Source organism: Pseudophryne corroboree, chromosome 1 (assembly GCF_028390025.1).
Source record: "Pseudophryne corroboree isolate aPseCor3 chromosome 1, aPseCor3.hap2, whole genome shotgun sequence".
Taxonomy (NCBI): domain Eukaryota; kingdom Metazoa; phylum Chordata; class Amphibia; order Anura; family Myobatrachidae; genus Pseudophryne; species Pseudophryne corroboree.
The window spans coordinates 591,298,004-591,319,073 of record NC_086444.1 but is presented as its reverse complement, the minus strand read 5'-3'; the positions used below and the strand labels follow the sequence as shown (position 1 = coordinate 591,319,073).

At 45.7% G+C, this 21,070-nt stretch overlaps 1 protein-coding gene across 11 annotated transcripts in view; it reads right to left on the bottom strand.

Moving 5' to 3' along the window:
* LOC134900477 (protein TsetseEP-like) overlaps nucleotides 1-21,070 on the bottom strand; it is a 42,890-nt gene that overhangs the window by 19,087 nt on the left and 2,733 nt on the right. For 4 of the 11 annotated variants that reach the window (XR_010174075.1, XM_063914244.1, XM_063914245.1 and 1 more), the window contains exons 2-3: nucleotides 7,145-7,235; nucleotides 2,117-2,448 (exon numbers count right to left, since the gene is read on the bottom strand). Coding sequence is in view for 6 of the 11 variants with exons in the window: in XM_063914244.1 (XP_063770314.1) it covers nucleotides 2,117-2,448; nucleotides 7,145-7,235 (423 nt within the window). In the remaining 5 variants the exon portion in view is untranslated. Of the gene's footprint in view, nucleotides 1-2,116; nucleotides 2,449-7,144; nucleotides 7,236-14,524; nucleotides 14,581-14,794; nucleotides 14,916-21,070 lie in introns of those variants that run through there. The other 7 variants (XR_010174041.1, XM_063914247.1, XM_063914248.1 and 4 more) reach the window with 4 other exon arrangements.

Below are 21,070 nucleotides of genomic sequence, written 5' to 3'. Positions count from 1 at the left end.
CGGGTGCTGCCTGTCATACAGTACAGGAGCACACAGCCAATCAGGAGGGTGCCACAACGTGGCGCTCCCTGATTGGCTGATGGAACCCTCTTAGACATAAGTCAGAGGGGGTTTCTGGCATTCGGGGAAAGGGGTCCCATGTGAAAACATGGGACCCCTTTCAGTGCGAGGTCGGGTGTCCGTTTTTTATTTTGCCAAGTACCTGGATTACAAATGGATTACAAGAGGAGCCATCTACACTGGATTTTGTGAGTATAATTTTTTCAACAGGTACACCATGGATTCTACATGGAGAAGAGGACCGACCCTCGTGTGAACATAGGTAAGTATGTGTATATGGAGGTGTGGATGTATGCATTAAAGTTATACTTTCAAGGTGTGTGTCTTATGTTTTTATTGGGGTATTTTTTTAGTAGTAGTACTACAGGTACCAGCGGGCCCGGTTTTCCTCCGCATGCTGGTACTTGTGGTTCTCCAAGTACCAGCTTGCGGGGGAGGCTTGCTGTGACTTGTAGTACTGCTACTAAAAACAATATTCATTTTTTTACAAAACGGCTATCAGCCTCCCATCCGCAGCCCTTGGATGGGGGGGGACAGCCTCGGGCTTCACCCCTGGTTCTTGGGTGGCTGGAGGGGGGGGACCCCTTGATTGAAGGGGTCCCCACTCCTCCAGGGTACCCCGGCCAGGGGTGACTAGTTGGTTATGTAATGCCAGGGCCGCCGGGACCTATATAAAAGTGTCCCCCGGCTGTGGCATTATGTATCTGGCTAGTGGAGCCCGGTGCTGGTTTCAGAATACGGGGGACCCCTACGCTTTTTGTCCCCCATATTTTTGGAACCAGGACCAGGCGCAGAGCCTGGTGCTGGTTGTTTAAATATGGGGGAACCCCTATCATTTTCCCCCCCATATTTTTGCAACCAGGACCGGCTCAAAGAGCCCGAGGCTGGTTTTGCTTAGGAGGGGGGACCCCACGCATTTTTATTTCATAAAAGTAACACTTTCCCATCCCCTTCCCACTGATAAACATGCACGGATCCGTGCATGCCTAACCAAAGACGGGATAAAAAAGCAGGTCTGTTTTTTTTTAGCACTTTTTCACGAATTGTATTTCTGCACGGCAGTGTTTGGCTATTGTCGGCAGTGTTTGTGATTTGCACTTTTTAGTAAATTACCGATTTCTACCAAATTGCAGGCGTATTTGACCGATGGTGTATTGATTCGTGATTTTTTCCTAGGGCTTCCAAATATTACGAATGCCCTCATCACTGCCGAGATTTTTGCTTAGTAAATTCCCGACATGACACTTTGAAGAAAAAACGTCATCTCGGTCAAAATCGGGAGCTTAGTAAATATACCCCCATGACGCTAAAGGCAGTGGCAAACGCAGGATTTCTAGAGGGGGGTTTCCAAATGCAGTACACAATCTCCCACTCTGCGGAACATTGGAGCAATTGTGGGAGTCTGGGGGAGCGGTAGAAGAACCTAGTAAAGACCCTGGATATTAATGTATACTGTATGGAATACAGTATTAATATTTAACACTATAGATGGTCTATAGTATAGGCTGTATCACACATTTAAATAATATAAATAAGTGGTCAGGAAAAAGATTAAACATGCCATAATAAATAAATAAATAAATAAATACACAAACATAATAGAACCAGTCCTGCACTTTTTAAGCACTCATTCTCCCACCTCATGGTAAGGCTCCTGTCTTTTCTTCCTGGTAGCTACTCTCTTGTCCAAAGTACTGACTGAGGATTCACACAGCAAACTTGGTAGAAGAAGATGCTACCACTGAGCATGTGCAGCAGCTTTGCGCTGTCCCTTAAACTGCATTATGTGGTGGTAGCTCTAGTTATCGTATTATATACCATTGCTATTGTCTTCATAATTTGAGCCACTTGCCAAGAGGAAAGGGGTTTACGGGCAACCGGAACCCCCCACCCCCACCCCCACCCCCGCGCGTTTGCCTATGAAAGGGACTGGCAGGATATAGTAAATCAGACATTACAAAAAAAATGTGTGTATATATATATATATATATTATAACTCTATAATATACCAAAAGAAGTAAGTTATCAAGCTGTCTAGAATTCTGGAAATGATTACCTTTTAGAAAACATGTGCTCTCCTCTGGCAATTGGCCAGCAGCCTCTCCATGTATAACAATTGCAGACTCATCTGCACTCACTGTTGGAAGTGGGATTTGATGCTCCAGTGGTGCCTGCTGGTCCTGGACTAGTGGAACATCAGTCATTAACGCAGACTTCTGTTCATGTTCCGGCTCATGCTCAGGTTCCTGCTCTAGTTCATGTTCCAATTGAAGCTGTGGGTCATGTTTTGGTTCCAGCTTGGGCTCATGCTGCGGCTCTGGCTCAGGTTCCTTGACTTGTTTCCTTCTCCCACGTCCAGTTTCTTTAGCTTTCTTCTGATGTTTACTACTGGAAAATCGTAAAATAATTTCTAAACAGCTAAATCATTTTTTATTGTCAAGAAATCTTAATGTTGAAATGGAACTAGACTACTATGAATGATGGCTTCTGGCAGTTTTCAACGTTGCCTTCCAGCAGCTGAATTTCTGCTTGCAGCCTATGGGGGTGTAGTATGGTATGCCGGCGGTCGGGCTCCCGGCGACCAGCATACCGGCGCCGGGAGCCCGACCGCCGGCATACCGACAGTGTGGCGAGCGCAAATGAGCCCCTTGCTTGCGCGCCACTCTATTTTATTCTCCCTCTAGGGGGGTCGTGGACCCCCATGAGGGAGAATAAGTGTCGGTATGCCGGCTGTCGGGATTCCGGCACCGGTATACTGTGCGCCGGGATCCCGACAGCCGACATACTGAAGACCACCCACCTATGAAAGTGCCAACCACAAGCGGCTGATGACAACTCATGTCTAGTTGAAGCCATGTTTTTAATTTGATTGTCTAGACATGTTTGATGCACATCAGCAAATCCTCCTATACCGAGCATAACTCTTCTGATTCTAGATGTTTCTCTATCCATATGATATCCTATTATTATTATTATCCTTTATTTATATGGGGCCACAAGGGTTCCATAGCACCCAATTACAGAGCACATAACGAAAACAGGAAAACAGTGACTTACAGTTGAAGACAATATCGGACAAGTACAGGGTTACTAAACATAACTACATCAGTAGACGACACTGAGATAAGTATCAAGGTGGCAGAGAACTGCAGGATTTGGGCAGTTGAGGACTATTAAACTAAGAAAAGGATAATCACATGAGGGAAGAGGGCCCTACTCGTGAGAGGGGCAGACAGACAGGGGGGGGGGGGGGGACACAGATGGGGTAGACCGAGCGTGGGACAGAGGGTTAGGATGAGATTTGGCTGGGTTTGGTAAAGAAGTGGGTCTTGAGAGCCCGTTTGAAGTTCTGTAGAGAGGTGGAGAGTCTGAGGGGGAGAGGTAGGGAATTCCAGAGAAAGGGAGCAGCACGTGGGAGGAAGTAATCAGAAGGCAGGAAAGTCAGCGTGCATTAGCAGAGTGAAGAGGACGAGTGGGAGAGTAAAGGGAGATAAGGTCCGAGATGTAGATGATAGAGGAGTGGGTGAGTGCTTTGTAAGTGAGTGTTAGAAGTTTGAATTGGATTCTGAAAAGGAAGGGGAGCCAGTGAAGGGCTTGTAGGAGAGGGGAGGTGGACGTAGTGCATTTGGTGAGGAAGATGAGCCAGGCTGCAGCATTGAGGATAGATTGGAGTGGAGAGAGGTAATTGTCAGGGAGGCCAGTTAGGAGGAGATTACAGTAATCCAGTCTGGTAATAATAGTGGATAATGATCTTGGTGGCATCCTGGGTGAGAAAGGGTCGGATCCTGGAAATGTTTTTGAGATGAAAATGACAAGTTTGTGAGAGGTGCTGAATGTGTGATTCGAAGGAGAGGGAGGAGTCAAGGATTATGCCAAGACAGCGTACTTGGGGGCTAGAGGAGATAGTCGTGCCATCAATGGATAATGAGATTGTACGGTAGGGAGGGAAGATGATCAACTCAGTCTTAGATTTGCTGAGTTTAAGAAAGCACTGGGACATCCAGGAAGAGATAGCAGAGAGACAGTTGGAGGTACGAGTGAGGAGAGCTGGGGAGAGATCAAGGGAGGAAAGTAGATTTGAGTGTCAGTAGCATAAGCATAGAGGTGATATTGTAAGATAAAAGAACTAATGAGTTCACCTAAAAAGGACGTGTAGAGAGAGAAAAGGAGAGGACCAAGAACAGAACCTTGGGGGATACCAACAGTTAGTGGAAGTGTGTGTGTGTGTGTGTGTGTGTGGGGGGGGCAGGTAGTGTCATGAGAGGAGACCGAGACGGAAAGATCAGAGAGGTAGGAGGACAGCCAGGAGAGGGCAGTATCACGCAGACCAAGAAAGTGAAGTATTTGCAGAGGAAGAGGGTGGTCCACAGTGTCAAAAGCAGCAGAGAGGTCAAGAAGAATAAGCAGAGAGTAGTGGCCCTTAGATTTGGCTGCATGGAGGTCATTGCACACTTTTTTGAGGGCAGTTTCAGTGGAGTGGAGAGAATGGAAACCAGACTGAAATCATAGTGGTATACAGACAATACAAGATTTATAACAATACTTTCATGTCATTTTCACTATTGCAAGCAACCTGCTGCCTACTTGCTAAGGAATTTCATACATTTTTCAAGGTTAGATACTGGATCCGCTGCCAACCAGTTGCATCCTTCATTCGAGAACCCTCCCTCATCTCACCTGACTTACCTTTCCTAAACTTAGGTAATTTTTATCGTTTTACACAATATGAAAGAAGCAAAACTGTACAAACATTCAAAATACATCAAACACAGACATGAGGACAAGATCACAGCTGTTAAAGTAGAACACAAACACTGGTTCATCTCAAGGAATCATACAAATTTGAGAGTCATTTTTACAGAGTAAGTGCATAATAAGGGTGAGCAACCGGGTGGGATCTGGGCACCTGATAGCTGCAGGAACCAATGGGTACTACATCAAAGTACTACATCAAAACTATCAGTACCCTATGAGGAAACTGGTTCACTCTCCTCCAGATACCATCTTATTTCAGTAGAGAATATATGCAAAACACTCTCATGGCCCACAGTGCCACTAACCAGCGGCCACAAGTATCAAAGCAAGTGCTTGGGGTGGTCTTCAGTATGCCGACTGACGGGATCCCGGCGCACAGTATACCGGCGCCGGAATCCCGACAGCCGGCATACCGACACTTATTCTCCCTCATGGGGTCCACGACCCCCCTGGAGGGAGAATAAAATACGTGGTGCGCGTAGCGCGCCACCGTGCCCGCAAGGGGCTCATTTGCGCTTGCCACACTGTCGGTAAGCCGGCGGTCGGGCTCCCGGCGCCGGTATGCTGGGCGCCGGGAGCCCGACCGCCGGCATACCATACTGAACCCAGTGCTTACAGGTGTCATCCAAGCCCAGGAAATGAAAACTGTGGCTACGTTTAGATTGTTAATACCACATAAACTAGACTAAATTATATGTAATTTCAGGGACTATTTTATCCTATTATTGGCCACTGATCTTAAGCATAACTATCTAATAAATACAAAACAATAGTGACGCATAAAATGACTAGCCAAACTGAATCTGCAAATTAAACAAGGACCCCCCCTAGTGCCGGACACAGGGACATTCCACAGACTATTGTGAACCTAGTGCATGCAAACTAAATAGATACTGTGACATTGAAACAATAATAAATAAATATATAAAACCCACCTCCTACCATGTATACCAAACCCCAACCATGGCCACCACGTATACCAAACCCCAACCGTGGCATACCAGACAACTAACCAACCAACCAACCAACCAACCATCCGTTAAACTCTACCTAAGTCTTTGGTATAACCTCATTAACCTTGAACCAAAATGTCAGAGGTTTCCTGTACAATTAAGAGGGCTACCGATTTACAGTTTAACTTAATGGAGGGTGATTGAATAAGGATCTTAATAGGTTGAAAATGTCAAAATGCATTAGTGTTTGCTATGTTGATCCACAGAATGTACCTGCAAAACAGCATAACATTTGGCCTGCCAATCTCAGCTATGTTGGTGCAACTGTGGAAAGGTACTCACACCTTTTGGAAATGCCCAGTCATTCAACAGTTTAATCTTTATTCTCAAAGACATGACCCTCTCTGTTCCCCTTACACCCACAGTGGCTCTCTTACAGAGATATCCGCCAGCTATCTCTATCACACATAGAGCTATTGCTATCACACGTTCTGACATTTTCTCATAGCTGTGAAAGCTACCTTTGTCCAATTATAGAATTATATAATTTCCATAATTTCCGCTATCATTGCCAAACTTTGATGTAATTTTGAGATGGAAACAATAGGCTTCCTGTAATCTTCTTCTCCTTCCTTTCCACTAATTAAGTGGTTAAAATGGCATGACTATAGTACAGACCTACAGATGCCCCTTTCCTCATCTAGCCTCTGTACGTAATGAGTCATGGTAAACAGGGCACATGAGAGCCGGCAGCTCCTGTTGAATTTGGCCAGTGCTGCGCATCTTTTGTCCCCGAAAATGCATCTTATTTGTATCGCTATGTGAATAAGTTGCACAAGCAGCCTATGCTAATTAAAATGATATGTGGCATGTGTATATTCTGTGTGTGACTGCAGCTATATCTGCATACGCAATGCTACATTACAGTGTCAGTGGAAAACACTGTAACATAGCATTTCACATGCAGATACAGCCGCATGCACACACAGAGAATATACACATGCTACATATGATTTTAATCAGCGTAGTACTGTATGCTTGTGCATCTTATTTGCATCGCAATGCAAATAAGATGCATTTTCAGCGAAAAAGACAGAAAAAGAGTCCTGGACTAGGTGTGACTAGAAGGGTTGCTTACCATGACTGGGAGGGAGAACATATCCGTATGTACACTACACATATTTAGGTCACCATTGCCCTAGGATTTTTTTCCTCGTAGTTGTTTAGTAGTACCACTGAGAATATTACATTTTAAGCCTACTAATAGTTGACTTGCATGTGGTTGGGTTATGTGTACTTATTGTTTATTTGTGATGTTATTTTATTTTCTGAATAAAACTTTAAGTATCCAAAAATGAGATCACTTATGAACTTACCGAAAATCTTGCTGTAAAGTGTCTTTGGCCTGCGCCTCTTCTCTTTTCCTTTTTAGAGCCTCTCGATCTCTCAAACGACGTGGTTCAATTACTAATAAATAAAACAATTTATAGATGTATTAATTACACATAAATGGCCACGTTACAATATTTATTGCAAAGCAGACAGGGGTCATATTTACAGCTCTAAACATTATAATTATATTGCTATATTTTCCAGCTGGGGTATGTTAAAAATGCAAGTTGCACAAAATGATGATGTCACAAAAGCTCTGGGATTTAAGGCCCATACACGCTAGGTCAGGGGCGGCCAGACTTTTGGAGTCGGCGATCTACTTTGAAAGCTAAAAAGCTTTTGTGATCTACCTAGGAGGAATAATAGCGCGCGCCGCGCAAAAAAGGGGCGTGGTATAACAAAAAAGTGGGTGTGGTATAACAAAAAGTGGGCGTGGTATAACAAAAAAAGGGACGTAGCCTTGCTGCACAGAGTGTAATGACTGTCTCGCACGAAATAACACATTGGCCCCCACAGGTAAAAACCTCAAACACATATGCCCCCACAGTGCCAGATACACATATGCCCCCACAGTGCCATGTGCCCACACTGCCAGATATGCCCCCACAGTGCCAGATACAGATATGCTCCACAGTGCCATGTGCCCACACTGCTAGATATGCCCCCACAGTGCCAGATTACAGATATGCCCCCACAGTGCCATGTGCCCGCAGTGCCAGATATGCCCCCACAGTGCCATGTGCCCACACTGCTAGATATGCCCCCACAGTGCCAGATTACAGATATGCCCCCACAGTGCCATGTGCCCGCAGTGCCAGATATGCCCCCACAGTGCCAGATATGCCCCCACAGTGCCAGATTACAGATATACCCCCACAGTGCCATGTGCCCGCACTGCCAGATATGCCCATACAGTGCCAGATATGACCCCACAGTGCCACATATGCCCCACAGTGCCACATATGCCGCCACTGTGCCATGTGCCCGCAGTGCCAGATATGCCCCCGCAGTGCCACATATGCCCCACATTGCCAGATATGCCCCCATAGTGCTCACGGTGCTGTGTGGAGAGCGCAGCGCGCGCTTCTCCTGCCTGCCGTCCTGCCCCTCAGTCTGGTCTCCGGCGGTGACGGCAGCGTGTATGACTCAAATCAGGCACCGGTTCGCGAGCTCTAATTGGCTAACGAACCGGCGCCTGATTTGAGCTATACACTCCGCCATCACTGCCGGAGACCAGACTGAGGGGCAGGACGGCAGGCAGGAGAGGCGCGGCTTCGGGTGGATGGGCAGCGGATCGCGATCGACTGGTCGCATGTCCGCGATCGACTAGTCGATCGCGATCGACTGTTTGGCCACCCCTGCGCTAGGTGATTCATTTCAGGAGCGATATTGGCAAGTGTTTCTTTTCCCGGGCCAGGCTGCCAACAGTGTGTATATGCACTAGGCACACTGGATGACGGGTCTACTACGGTATGCTGGCGCTCGGATTCCCGGTGCCCAGCATACCGGCACCGGTATACCGTCAGCGGGGCGAGCGCAAAAGAGCCCATTACGGGCACGCTGCGCTCGCCATGCTGCTGGCACGGTGGCGCGCTACCCGCGCCACGCTATTTATTCTCCTTCCAGGGGTGTCATGGACATTCCAAGAGGGAAAATAGTTGTCGACAGCCGGCATATCAAATGCCACCCCACTGGACAAGTGAGGCTGTGACCCGCCTCATCAGTGCAGCAGCAGCAGCAGTAGGATCCTAGCGCTATGGGCAGGAGGAGAAGACTGGTGGAGAAAACCCGCTGAGTGCTGGAGGATGGACTGAATCCAGGAGAGATATCATCTGAATAGCCTGGTCGGAATGTCTGGGATTCCCACTACTCTATGCTCGATTGAACTGTGTAATAGCAGTTCCACCATACCTGGTAATTGTCCTGACATAATCGTTCACTGTGGATACCCTGCACTTTATTGTGGTTCCAGATTATTTTATTTATTCCATCTATGTTGTACTGTGCATTTTAACTGTGTGTTTATTAAAAAAAATTGTACTTCCCCATGCACTTTGATTCTCTCCATTTTCATGTGCACGGCAAAATGACTGGAGAAAGATGCTCATACTAATGTGCATATAGGATTGAAGAAGATCCATTTATATTTTATAAGCGCTAGTTAAGTTCTTTCTCCCACTTTGTGTGTGTAATATATGGGTGAGAGGTGGAGGATACCTCTTTTCAGGCGAATACACTTGATAAGCTGCTTTTGCGCACTTCTACCACTTTTACTATTTCTGTTATACACTGTGCAACATTGCTAGCGAAATTGCACAGTGACGTCATGTTGTGGCCGGTCCGAACATGCAGCCTCTGACGATATCGTCAACGACCCCAGGAGCGCGCATAAGCCGTCATCAGCAGCATACACACTGCCTCAAGTGTCCTAATTATTCAGATGGTGCAATTCAAGGGTAGCGATCAGACTTGTGTAAGGAAATGTCTGAACTGCACACAGCCCGGGAGGCAGTTAATTTACTGGCTGTCGGGATCCTAAGGTGGAATCCCGATACCCGGTGAAATACCGGCGGTCAGAATCCTGACCGCCGACTGGAATTCCCATTTGGGTGGTGGTCCACGCCACACCCGAAGGGGAATATATATAACCCTTCGGCGACCAAAAGTTGCCTTCGGCCCCGAAGTTTGGCAAGCTCAGCAAGCCTGCAAGGGGACACCCTGCGCTTGCCGCTGGGATCTCCTGACCGCCAGGATCCTGACAGCCGGGATATCACACTGATCCCCACAGCCTTTCTCAGGTCAACAAAGAAGGGTTATCCAGGGGAGATTTTTGGACTGCACAGAGTACAGTACAATAGGGAAAGACAGAGTAGCACATTTCATTTACCACAGAGGAAACACAAGATCACATGGCCTTAGTCATATCTCTAAGTGAAGCAAGCAGAGGTCCAGAAATACAAAGGGCACAATGTGTTGGATAATGAAAGCAGGATTCTCCACTTATTAAAATCATTGTGTCTGTATAAATTTACAACCCTAGTCAGAAAGGAGGCAGCTTAAAGTAGTTTTACACAAGGAACTACTGCAATCATTCCAGAGCAAGACAGTAGTAGGGAGCTCCTATGTGAACCTCACTTCCACATATCCATAATGAATGATATTGACAACAATCCAGTAACAAGTGAGCCATGGTTATCTTGCACAGGTATCCACCAACCATAGTCACATGGGATGTACCAGAGTGATGGATGTGTCTGAATCTATAAGACCTCAAGTGTCTTGGTTTCCAACCAGCACATACTATAGGTTCTGAAGGAGATGGCTATACTAGCAGCAATCTCTCCTTGAAAGGTCATCACATTGGTTATTAACTCATTGTGGTAGAAGGGACATGTCATGTCACCTCCCCACTCCTTTCTTCCTGATAGAGACTGGCTGGCAAGGCCGAATCTGTTGGGGCTGGAGGTGCCCATATTGTTGGAGAACATCTACCTCCGTCTAGTAGCTCACTATAACTAGGTAGGTAGAGCAGAAATCTGTGAACTAGTGCTTTGTCTGTTTATGGCAGAGACTGGGGTAGATTTTTGTTAAAATCATGACATTTTTTACATATTCAGCCACCTGGTCTGGGGTTGGGATCCTGGAAGCCCCTGGTCTTTATGAGAGAGTGGAACACGGGTAAAAATAAAATGCACGGGAGAAGATTGTAAGGAAACAGAGAAAAAAATAGGATGTGGTAAAGTTGTCTAAATCTATAATACTGGCATAAGCAATGCGAATTAGGGTAACATAAACCATATCTTGCACACTTCCACAAGTAGTAAACATTATAGGACCAGGCTGGCAAAATATTCACATTCTTTACTCCTAACTTACACCAATGCTAGTGCTGTACACATGTAATATGCTAATAAGAAACTGCTAATATCAGAAACTGCTAATGTACATGTCTGAATATTTATGCCTATCGTATATGTTTTATTATAATTGTTCTAATTATCAGCATTCTTAGTGCTTGAAGTGTGCACCGAGTTTTATTTTTTTTCTATGAGGCACTATAAGTTTTAGCATGCCAGCACCTCTTATTATTTGTGAAATTAGGGTGTGCAGACCAGCCCGCCTGCCCTTTCTCTCTCTATTGGTGTGTATGTATGTATATATATATATATATATATTGTACACTAGAAGGTGGACTCCTTCTGTCTGGACTAGCACCCTACCCACCCGCCCTTAGGTGATTTTTATCAGTGTATGGTCCTTGCATAGCAGTCTACATATTGGAATGGGCACTTTTATAGGTAAGTCCCAGATAAAGTAATATAATGTGTCAGTATTAGGAATGTTAGGGACCCCAATGCTAAAGGTTCACCTTGCCGTAGTATATGGGCTTATATTTTTGGGCAAACGTATTAAAAAACCTTATTATTACTCCATGTTAAATTGTAGAGTTTATTATCATTGTTGTGATTATTAGTATTCTTAGTGCTTGATGTGTGCACCTGCTACTTTCCTTTTTTCTGTGTGGCACTATAAGTCTCAGCATGGTAGCATCAATTATTATGTCTGAAATTAGGGTGTGTAGTCCAGCCCCCCCCCCCCCCCCCTTCCCCCTTAACCTTTAGGCAGCAGGCTAGTTTCTACTTGCTAATAACAAGCCACAGCCTCACAGTAAGTATTCAGATATGCATACTAGAGGCATCACATATGTTGTGGAATTTCAGCGATCTGAATACCCTGTAAGCATCTGGTTGGACTGGTATTTCCACAATAGTTGAAGGGCCAATTTATGCCAACCTCTGCAGTATTTACTAAAAGCAATAATTGCTGACTGTGGGGGTAATTCAAATCTGATCGCAGCAGCAAATTTGTTAGCTAATGGGCAAAACCATGTGCACTGCAGGGGGAAGGGGCAGATATAACATGTGCAGAGAGAGTTAGATTTGGGTGGGTTATATTGTTTCTGTGCAGGGTAAATACTGGCTGCTTTATTTTTACACTGCAATTTAGATTTCAGCTTAAACACACTCCACCCAAATCTAACTCTATCTGCACATGTTATATCTGCCCCCCCCCCCCCTTCAGTGCACATGGTTTTGCCCATTAGCTAACAAATTTGCTGCTGCAATCCCATCTGAATTAGGCCCTGTGTTCTAAGCTTCAAGACTTAAACACATAAACTGGTATCTACCTTAGACAAATATAAGTCTATATTTTAGATAGAATAATTGTTTTTCTTTAATATCCAACAGGATTGGTTTAGGCATTGCATACTAGCCATCAGGAATGTGAATTTTATACATTAGCCAACAGAATGGGAGTCTCAATTATATACTTGCTGTCAGAACAGGGAACTGCACTTTTAATGTTTCTACTAGAATTGGCTATTTAGTATATTCTAGTCACCAGACTTTGGGTCTGCATTATATACTGCTCAAAAAAATAAAGGGAACACTTAAACAACACAATGTAACTCCAAGTCAATCACACTTCTGTGAAATCAAACTGTCCACTTAGGAAGCAACACTGATTGACAATCAATTTCACATGCTGTTGTGCAAATGGAATAGACAACAGGTGAAAATTATAGGCAATTAGCAAGACACCCCCAATAAAGGAGTTGTTCTGCAGGCGGTGACCACAGACCACTGCTCAGCTCCTATGCTTTCTGGCTGATGTTTTGGTCACTTTTGAAAGCTGGCGGTGCTTTCACTCTAGTGGTAGCATGAGACGGAGTCTACAACCCACACAAGTGGCTCAGGTAGTGCAGTTCATCCAGGATGGCACATCAATGCGAGCTGTGGCAAGAAGGTTTGCTGTGTCTGTCAGCGTAGTGTCCAGAGCATGGAGGCGCTACCAGGAGACAGGCCAGTACATCAGGAGATGTGGAGGAGGCCGTAGGAGGGCAACAACCCAGCAGCAGGACCGCTACCTCTGCCTTTGTGCAAGGAGGAACAGGAGAAGCACTGCCAGAGCCCTGCAAAATGACCTCCAGCAAGCCACAAATGTGCATGTGTCTACTCAAACAATCAGAAACAGACTCCATGAGGGTGGTATGAGGGCCCGACGTCCACAGGTGGGGGTTGTGCTTACAGCCCAACACCGTTCAGGACGTTTGGCATTTGCCAGAGAACACCAAGATTGGCAAATTCGCCACTGGCGCCCTGTGATCTTCACAGATGAAAGCAGGTTCTCACTGAGCACATGTGACAGACGTGACAGAGTCTGGAGATGCCAAGGAGAACGTTCTGCTGTCTGCAACATCCTCCAGCATAACCGGTTTGGCAGTGGGTCAGTAATGGTGTGGGGTGGCATTTCTTTGGGGGGCCACACAGCCCTCCATGTGCTCGCCAGAGGTAGCCTGACTGCCATTAGGTACCGAGATGAGATCCTCAGACCCCTTGTGAGACCATATGCTGGTGCGGTTGGCCCTGGGTTCCTCCTAATGCAAGACCATGCTAGATCTCATGTGGCTGGGGTGTGTCAGCAGTTCCTGCAAGACGAAGGTATTGATGCTATGGACTGGCCCGCCCATTCCCCAGACCTGAATCCAATTGAGTACATCTGGGACATCATGTCTCGCTCCCTCCACCAACGTTGCACCCACGTTGCACCACAGACTGTCCAGGAGTTGGCGGATGCTTTAGTCCAGGTCTGGGAGGAGATCCCTCAGGATACCATCCGCCACCTCATCAGGAGCATGCCCAGGCATTGTAGGGAGGTCATACAGGCACGTGGAGGCCACACAGACTACTGAGCCTCATTTTGACTTGTTTTAAGGACATTACATCAAAGTTGGATCAGCCTGTAGTGTGTTTTTCCACTTTAATATTGAGTGTGACTCCAAATCCAGACCTCCATGGGTTAATAAATTTGATTTCCATTGATAATTTTTGTGTGATTTTGTTGTCAGCACATTCAACTATGTAAAGAACAAAGTATTTAATAAGAATATTTAATTCATTCAGATCTAGGATGTGTTGTTTAAGTGTTCCCTTTATTTTTTTGAGCAGTGTAGTTCGAATCATTGGAATTTGCATTGTGACCAGTATTTTATACCAGTCATCAGAATTGTCTTGTATTGTTAAATGTTACCGATTGGCACTGTTTTGTGTGCAAGCCAACGGAATAGGCCTGATGTTTTAAATACCAACAAAGGGCCCAACGTCTTCTGTTCTTATGTATATGGTGCATTTATTATAGTTGCCTTAGTTTAGAAAATATCTTAGAATTTTTGGAAGCCTTTTACTTTAGGATGTCCATTTGTCAATTTAAACATAATCTCATTAGTTACATAAATGCTGGAAAAAATGTATGCATAATTAAAATCACAACTAATGAGCATGTACCTCTATAACAGTCCTTACCTGTTCCTAAGATTCACTGTTGTCAAAACATTCACAAACTTTCTTATTTGCAACCCCTGCAAAGAAAGGTCCACATATAAATGTAAAATAGAATAAATAAATAAATCTTCTTCCATAGGTCTCACTTTTTGATGTGCTTATAAATTATGCATATTGAATGTATGCTTAATTGAATGTAGGTCGTAACAGACACCACTTATGTAATTTTTTTGGACCTATTATGTGCTGTGTCAAAGCTATTTACCAGGGTTTTTTTACTTTAGGTCTTACCCCGACTTCCCTAGTGGAGAGAGGGCTGCTGACAGGAGAGAACAGTCCTGTGCATCCAAACATCACTTGATGAGAAGAGAGGTTGTCTCAGGCAGCCAGTGAGAGCTGTGTGGAGGTGAAGTGTTCCCTTCAGCTCTCACAATGCTTTAACCAGATGCCCATTTAGTAAGACTGTATAAGAGATGAGATATGAAGATTACAACTAGAAAATCTGCAAATCACTTCTTGCTGTTACAGTTCTGGATATGCAGTCCTCTCTATCATTGATACTGTAAAAATGTAAAGGAGCAGGGTTGCACAGGAATTCCTCAGTGTGGTATTCTACCATAAGCTTTTCAGTCTTTACATTCCAGAGTACACAATTTAGAAGAAAAAGATAGATTATTTACTGTACAAATTGTGTAATTACACAACTTATTTAAAAGACACTGCCTGGCCAAAGTGTACCTGTTGTTTTCACACAGTGTAGGCAGCAATTGTTGAGGATGTAGCAATATTCAATGGGAGCCAGTGATACCAATGAAACAGGAGGCAAGAATATTGGTCAGGACATAAAATGGCTGCCTCCATTTAGAGTGGATGAGAAGTACCGTTACAGTTAAAGAAAGAAGACCAGCAAGAAGAAGATTTTTTTATTTTATTATTTTACATTTTGTAAACCTCATTTTGAAATGGAAACAAGATGGGTAACTTTATACAAATATATATTTATTTTCTTGTAGAGGTACAAATTCATCAGGGTAGTATTTTAAATCCACATACATTTATTTAATAAAGTAGCTTGATCTGATGTAATGCTATTTCTTAAAATACAGTATAAATCCTACTTATTATGACGGCAAAATAACTGCTAGCACATTTTTTTTTTTTTTTTGGGCAAAGTATGTTGTAGCTGCCACAGAAATTTGGGCTATGAAGATTTTTTTTAATAAGTTTTAAAATTGTTGACTGTTAAATAACCATAATTTATCTAATACTAGCTGAATACCCATGCTTCGCTACGGAATTTCAAGTATTTCCGTTTAATTTTGAAGGACTTCCTGGTAAACTAATTAGACTTGCAACAGGATAGGCTCCGCCCTCCGATGCCAATCTTTGTCAGGCCGCACCTCCGGGTGGTCCTTCCCAGGACTGAAGCTGTCAAAAGGCTGGCGCTGAGGAGAATAATCTGCCTCCTTCTCTGCCCTGTCCCGCCTCTGATGCTCCCCTGCTCAGTGCTGTGAATGCTGGGACGACAGGCCAAGTGCCGCCTGCTGTATGTTAAATATGTAAGGTTTGCAGGGATAGGCTGACTATTTTCCAAAGGGCCCTAGGTCTCCTTGCTTAGCTTCTCGTTCTCATTAGGGCTCCTCCTTTGAGGTAAAAAGGTAAAGATTTTGTCAAAACACTTAAGGTGACTGGGAGAGCTGTCAGTACCCTTTACACAGCAGATAAGCAGTTGCTGATTATAAAGCTTTCCTTTAATACATTTAAGAGTCAAAATATCTCTCTCTCCTTTCCTCCTATTGCTCTCTGAGAGCTTCGGCAATGCTTGTTCAAGTGACAGGTTAACCTGTGATAATTGAGACACTATCCTCTCCTGACTGGAAGTAGGTTGGTTAAGTACTTATGTCTGAAATTTATATACACCCAGCAATGTTTGTCAATGTTTAGGGGTGGCAGTTGATGTGGCTCCCCTATTTGAATAATGGAGTACTCCCCCCACTAATAATATTGCTGCTGAACACACCTGCTCCCCCACCCCACATGCATGCTGTGTCTGCAAAGTGATTATACTGTATATATATTATACTCATATTTATGCTCTGCTATGAGAACCAGGCTTTGCACGTCTGAGTGTAACATTAAAGCACCAGCTGTCCCTGTGCAGAGATGCCCATCACTGTGTGGTCCCCATGGCTACAGCAGAGGTGCCCGTGTCTCCCACAGGGAGAGGTAGGCCACTACGGTGGCAGCACAAGGATGGATGTAGGGGAGGGGAGTGAGGGGAGAAAAGCAGCAGCAGCACGGGTGATGGGTGGGAGAAGATGCCGGTGTGCTGATGCCATAATCTGGGAAGCACGTGTGAATGCTGGTTAACCTGTGTCTCACCCACTGGCTGTCAATGTCCAAATGATGGATCCCACGATCAGGGCAGCAGCAGGGAAAGCACGATGGAACTTTGTAGCAGCCGCGGAAAAGTGAGAGTGCTCCGTTTGTGAAGCAGGGTGTGGGGGCCCCTACTGTGTGGGGGACAGAGGCGTAGCTAGGGTTTTTGGAGCCCAGGGCAAGATGGAAAATGCCCCCCCCCCCAAAAAAAAAAAAAAAAGAACACCAAAAGAAGCATGTGCGTGCGCTGAAAAATGGGTGTGGTCACACACCAGAAGGGGTGTGGCCACGCTCCAGAAGGGGTGTGGCCACTGAAAATGGCCCACAGTGCCAGTTACATTGCCCCACAGTGCCAGATACATTGCCCCACAGTGCCAGATACATGCCCCACAGTGCCAGTTACATTGCCCCACAGTGCCAGTTACATGCCCCACTCAGTGCCAGATACATGCCCCACTGTGCCAGATACATGCCCCACTCAGTGCCAGATACATGCCCCACTCAGTGCCAGTTACATGCCCCACTCAGTGCCAGATACATGCCCCACTGTGCCACCCCCCCCCCCCGGTCACTCACCGCTTGTTGACTCAGTGCCAGATACATGCCCCACTCAGTGCCAGTTACATGCCCCACTCAGTGCCAGATACATGCCCCACTGTGCCACCCCCCCCCCCCCCGGTCACTCACCGCTTGTTGATATGTGAGGGGAGGAGAGCGCAGCGCAGCGCCTCTCCTTCCCCTCACCGCCCGAGGTCTCCGGCGGCTGTGTGGCGCCGGTTCGCTAGCCAATCAGAGCTCGCAGACCGGCAGCCAATCATGAGCCGGTCCGCAAGCTCTGATTGGCTAATGTCGCCGGAGACCGGACACACGCTAGTGCTGGCAGCGGTGGTGAGGGGAGGGAGAGACGCTGTGCTCTCCTCCCCTCACATTTTGGTGTGACGGGGGCGAGTGGGGCATGATGTCCTGGCCGCCGGCGGCGCCCCCCTCTCCTGGGCCTGCCAAGGGCACGTGCCCCACTCGCCCTACCCTTGTTACACCTCTGGTGGGGGACCACCCCTGTCGCCCCTCCTTTAATCCGGCCATGCTCTTGAGGATCTCTGTGGCTTCCTTGGCTGTAGGGGTTGCTAACACAACTTCTGTGACTACTGAGAAACAAGTTTCCTGGCTCTGTGTCCAGCACTAAGTATGATTCCAGACTTATACTGGGCACTGGGCACACAGCTGTAACATAACCACAAGAGTACCATGCAGTACAAAAATGGACTAATGCTCATTTACGGCCGAGCAGACAATGTCACATGCGACCTGCCGGAGCGTGCAATTGTGCGTACACACTACGGTAGACGATCTGGACTATTTGTCCTTCCAATATGATCCAGATATCGTTCTAGTGTATACCAGTGATGTGCGGTGGGGTGAGGCACATAAGACAGAGCCTTTCCTGTCATACTAACATATAAACTAGAGTTTTCACTATATAAAGTATATGAAAAATACAAAGAATCTATTAGAAATACAGTATCTTCTTTGTATTATTCTAATCATTTTTATAGTCAAAACTGGAGTAAAAAGTCTATGACAGGTGAAGCAGTGCCTCACCCGCTTAACTTTTCCACACATCCCTGATCAAAACTCACCAAATTCATCTTTACATAATGCCCACATGAACCCTCTTGGGTCATATATTGTGTGTAAATCTTGCTCTGGTACTAGCCAGTGCCTCCTGAGACATTTACCTACCGCACGTCCCTGGTGTATACCATACTTACCTACTTTAAAATTCTCCTCTCCGGGAGAAGCCCGGAGAGGAAACGCTGCAGGAGACTTTGGGGGGCAGGGGCGGGCTGTGACATCATCAAGCCCCGCCCCCACATCTGGAAAATGCCACAATTCATGCTATTTTAACCCCTTTCCCACCCCACGGACCCGCGAATACGGGAGAGTATCTCTCCATCCTGCCTACATCACTAGGGTGTGAGCAGGATGTGGGAGACCTGCCTACTCTTCCGGGGGGTGCGGGGGGCTACCCCCCAAAAATGGGAGACTCCTGCAACTTCCAGAGAGTAGGCAAGTATGGTGTATAGCCACCCTAAGCCTTGGAGAGAGATAAAGTGGATGGAGATAAAGTCAGGGCCGGTGACAGGGGGGGGTCAAAGGGGACACCTGTACCGGGCCCAAGGATTAGAGGGGCCCCAAGGTTATGCCACTTAGTACCCGGCAGGGATGTGAGCTGTCCTCTCCAAATAGGGCAGCGAGCAGTAAATGGTGTAGGCGCAGCCTCAGTGTGACTGGAGTCTCTCACACGCAGCTCCACTAGCCAGGATTCCCGTGCTTTGCGATGGCCTCTTCTGGTGAGGTGTGAGGGCTGCATGGTACCAGTGTTCGGGTCTGGATACTGGGCAGCGCAGGTGAGTGAGGGGATACACTGCTTCGGGATGGGGTTGGGGTGCTGGGAATGCAGCATGGAGTCATTGGGGAGAGACAGACTATGGGGTGTGTGGGAGGAAGGAGAGAGGGAGACAGACTGTCAAGTGTGTGGGGGGGAAGGTGAGATAATATACATATTTATATATGTATATAGATAAATGAATGAATAAATATATATTTATTTATTAACAGTTACTTATATAACGCAGCAAACTCCACTCCGCTTATTTATATATATATATAAAATCTGCGGGGGCCCCAGAGATATCACTGTATCGGGCCCCATTATTTCTGTTGCCAGCCCTGGATAAAGTACTAACCAATCAGCTCCTAACTGCTATGTTACAGACTGGGTTTGAAAAATGGCAGCTGGCTGTTTGGTACTTTAAATCCAGACACTTTATCTCTCTTCAAGGCTTAGTACATAAACCCCCTCAACTCTTTAAGCACACATTAAGTAGTTTTTGTACTTATTTGCGGTACACCTATTTTATCTCTTAAAACACCTTATTTTATGTACTGCAGGGTCAGATTAACAATAAGGCAAATGGAACTACAGCTCCAGACCGCCACAAAAAAAAGAAAAAAAAATAGGCCCATTGTTATGACTGTGTGATGATGACATACCACCCAATTGGCAAAATGCTCAGCCATAAATTATAAATATTAAAATAATTTTCCTCACAAAATTATGCAATTTTACTACTTTTAAATAACCAGGAATACATTGGGGCTGATAGCATAGGGGTGTAAACACCCACATGACACTGGCCACACCCATACAGCACTGGCCACACCTCCTCCACTTCTCACAATAGGCCCTTTATTATTTTCAGTGCCAGGCCCATGTGACCCTTATTCAGGCTCTGGTATAGTGAAATGTCCCTGTATTCTGAATGTGTACGGTACTAATCCTTATCGGCAGAGTTGCTTCCTGCAGCTAGCAGTAGCTGGTATTATTCATATCTTTATCTTCTTGGATACTGCATACAGAGTCTAGCAGCAAACAAATTCATGGCACGCTGTCATATATCCTGTGCCAGTCAGAAATATAGGTGACCAGAATAGATCAATAGGAAACAAAGTGATTACAAATCAGATTAATACCCATTTAGACTAGTATGACAAAGTCAGTAACACGTGGAGGACAGAAACTCCACATTTTTTTTTCTTTGTTTTGTGAGGAAGAAAAGCAAAGCCCAATACTTGTTGCATCATGTATTGTAGCTAGCCGCCTCGCCCGATAACATTGCAACTACACCAGGGTAGGGGGCACTGTTGGCAGCAATTGTCAATTATGAATTATCTTATTACTTTCACTTGCAGCTTCCCCCATTTTTGAAGCCCAGCATCTACTGACCGCCCCTGTCTCTGACCCCACCCCTTTTGTCGCTAATACTTATACAGCATTCATGGTCTTGACTTGATAACTCTTGATTGTTCAGGCTCACTGTCCATTATTACATTTCGGGATGCTGATGTGCCTGGAATCTGGTCACTGCCCTCACATAGAAAGCTAGAGAATTCCAAGCTGGAGAATTATAAGAATTTGAAGCTTACCTTGTACTTTGTGAAGGGGTGATCAGCGTTAAGGCTGGGCAGATCTATATAGTGTGTGGCTGCATGGGAAGGGGCATCATGACATGGGCTTTCTCTGGGTTCATGCCCCTTTACCGCGAGGCATGCGCCTTATGTCCCTATTGGAAAAATGGAGGTGGGGGGCGCAAATTCTCTTTCTGGAACAGGGCACCAAAAATCCTA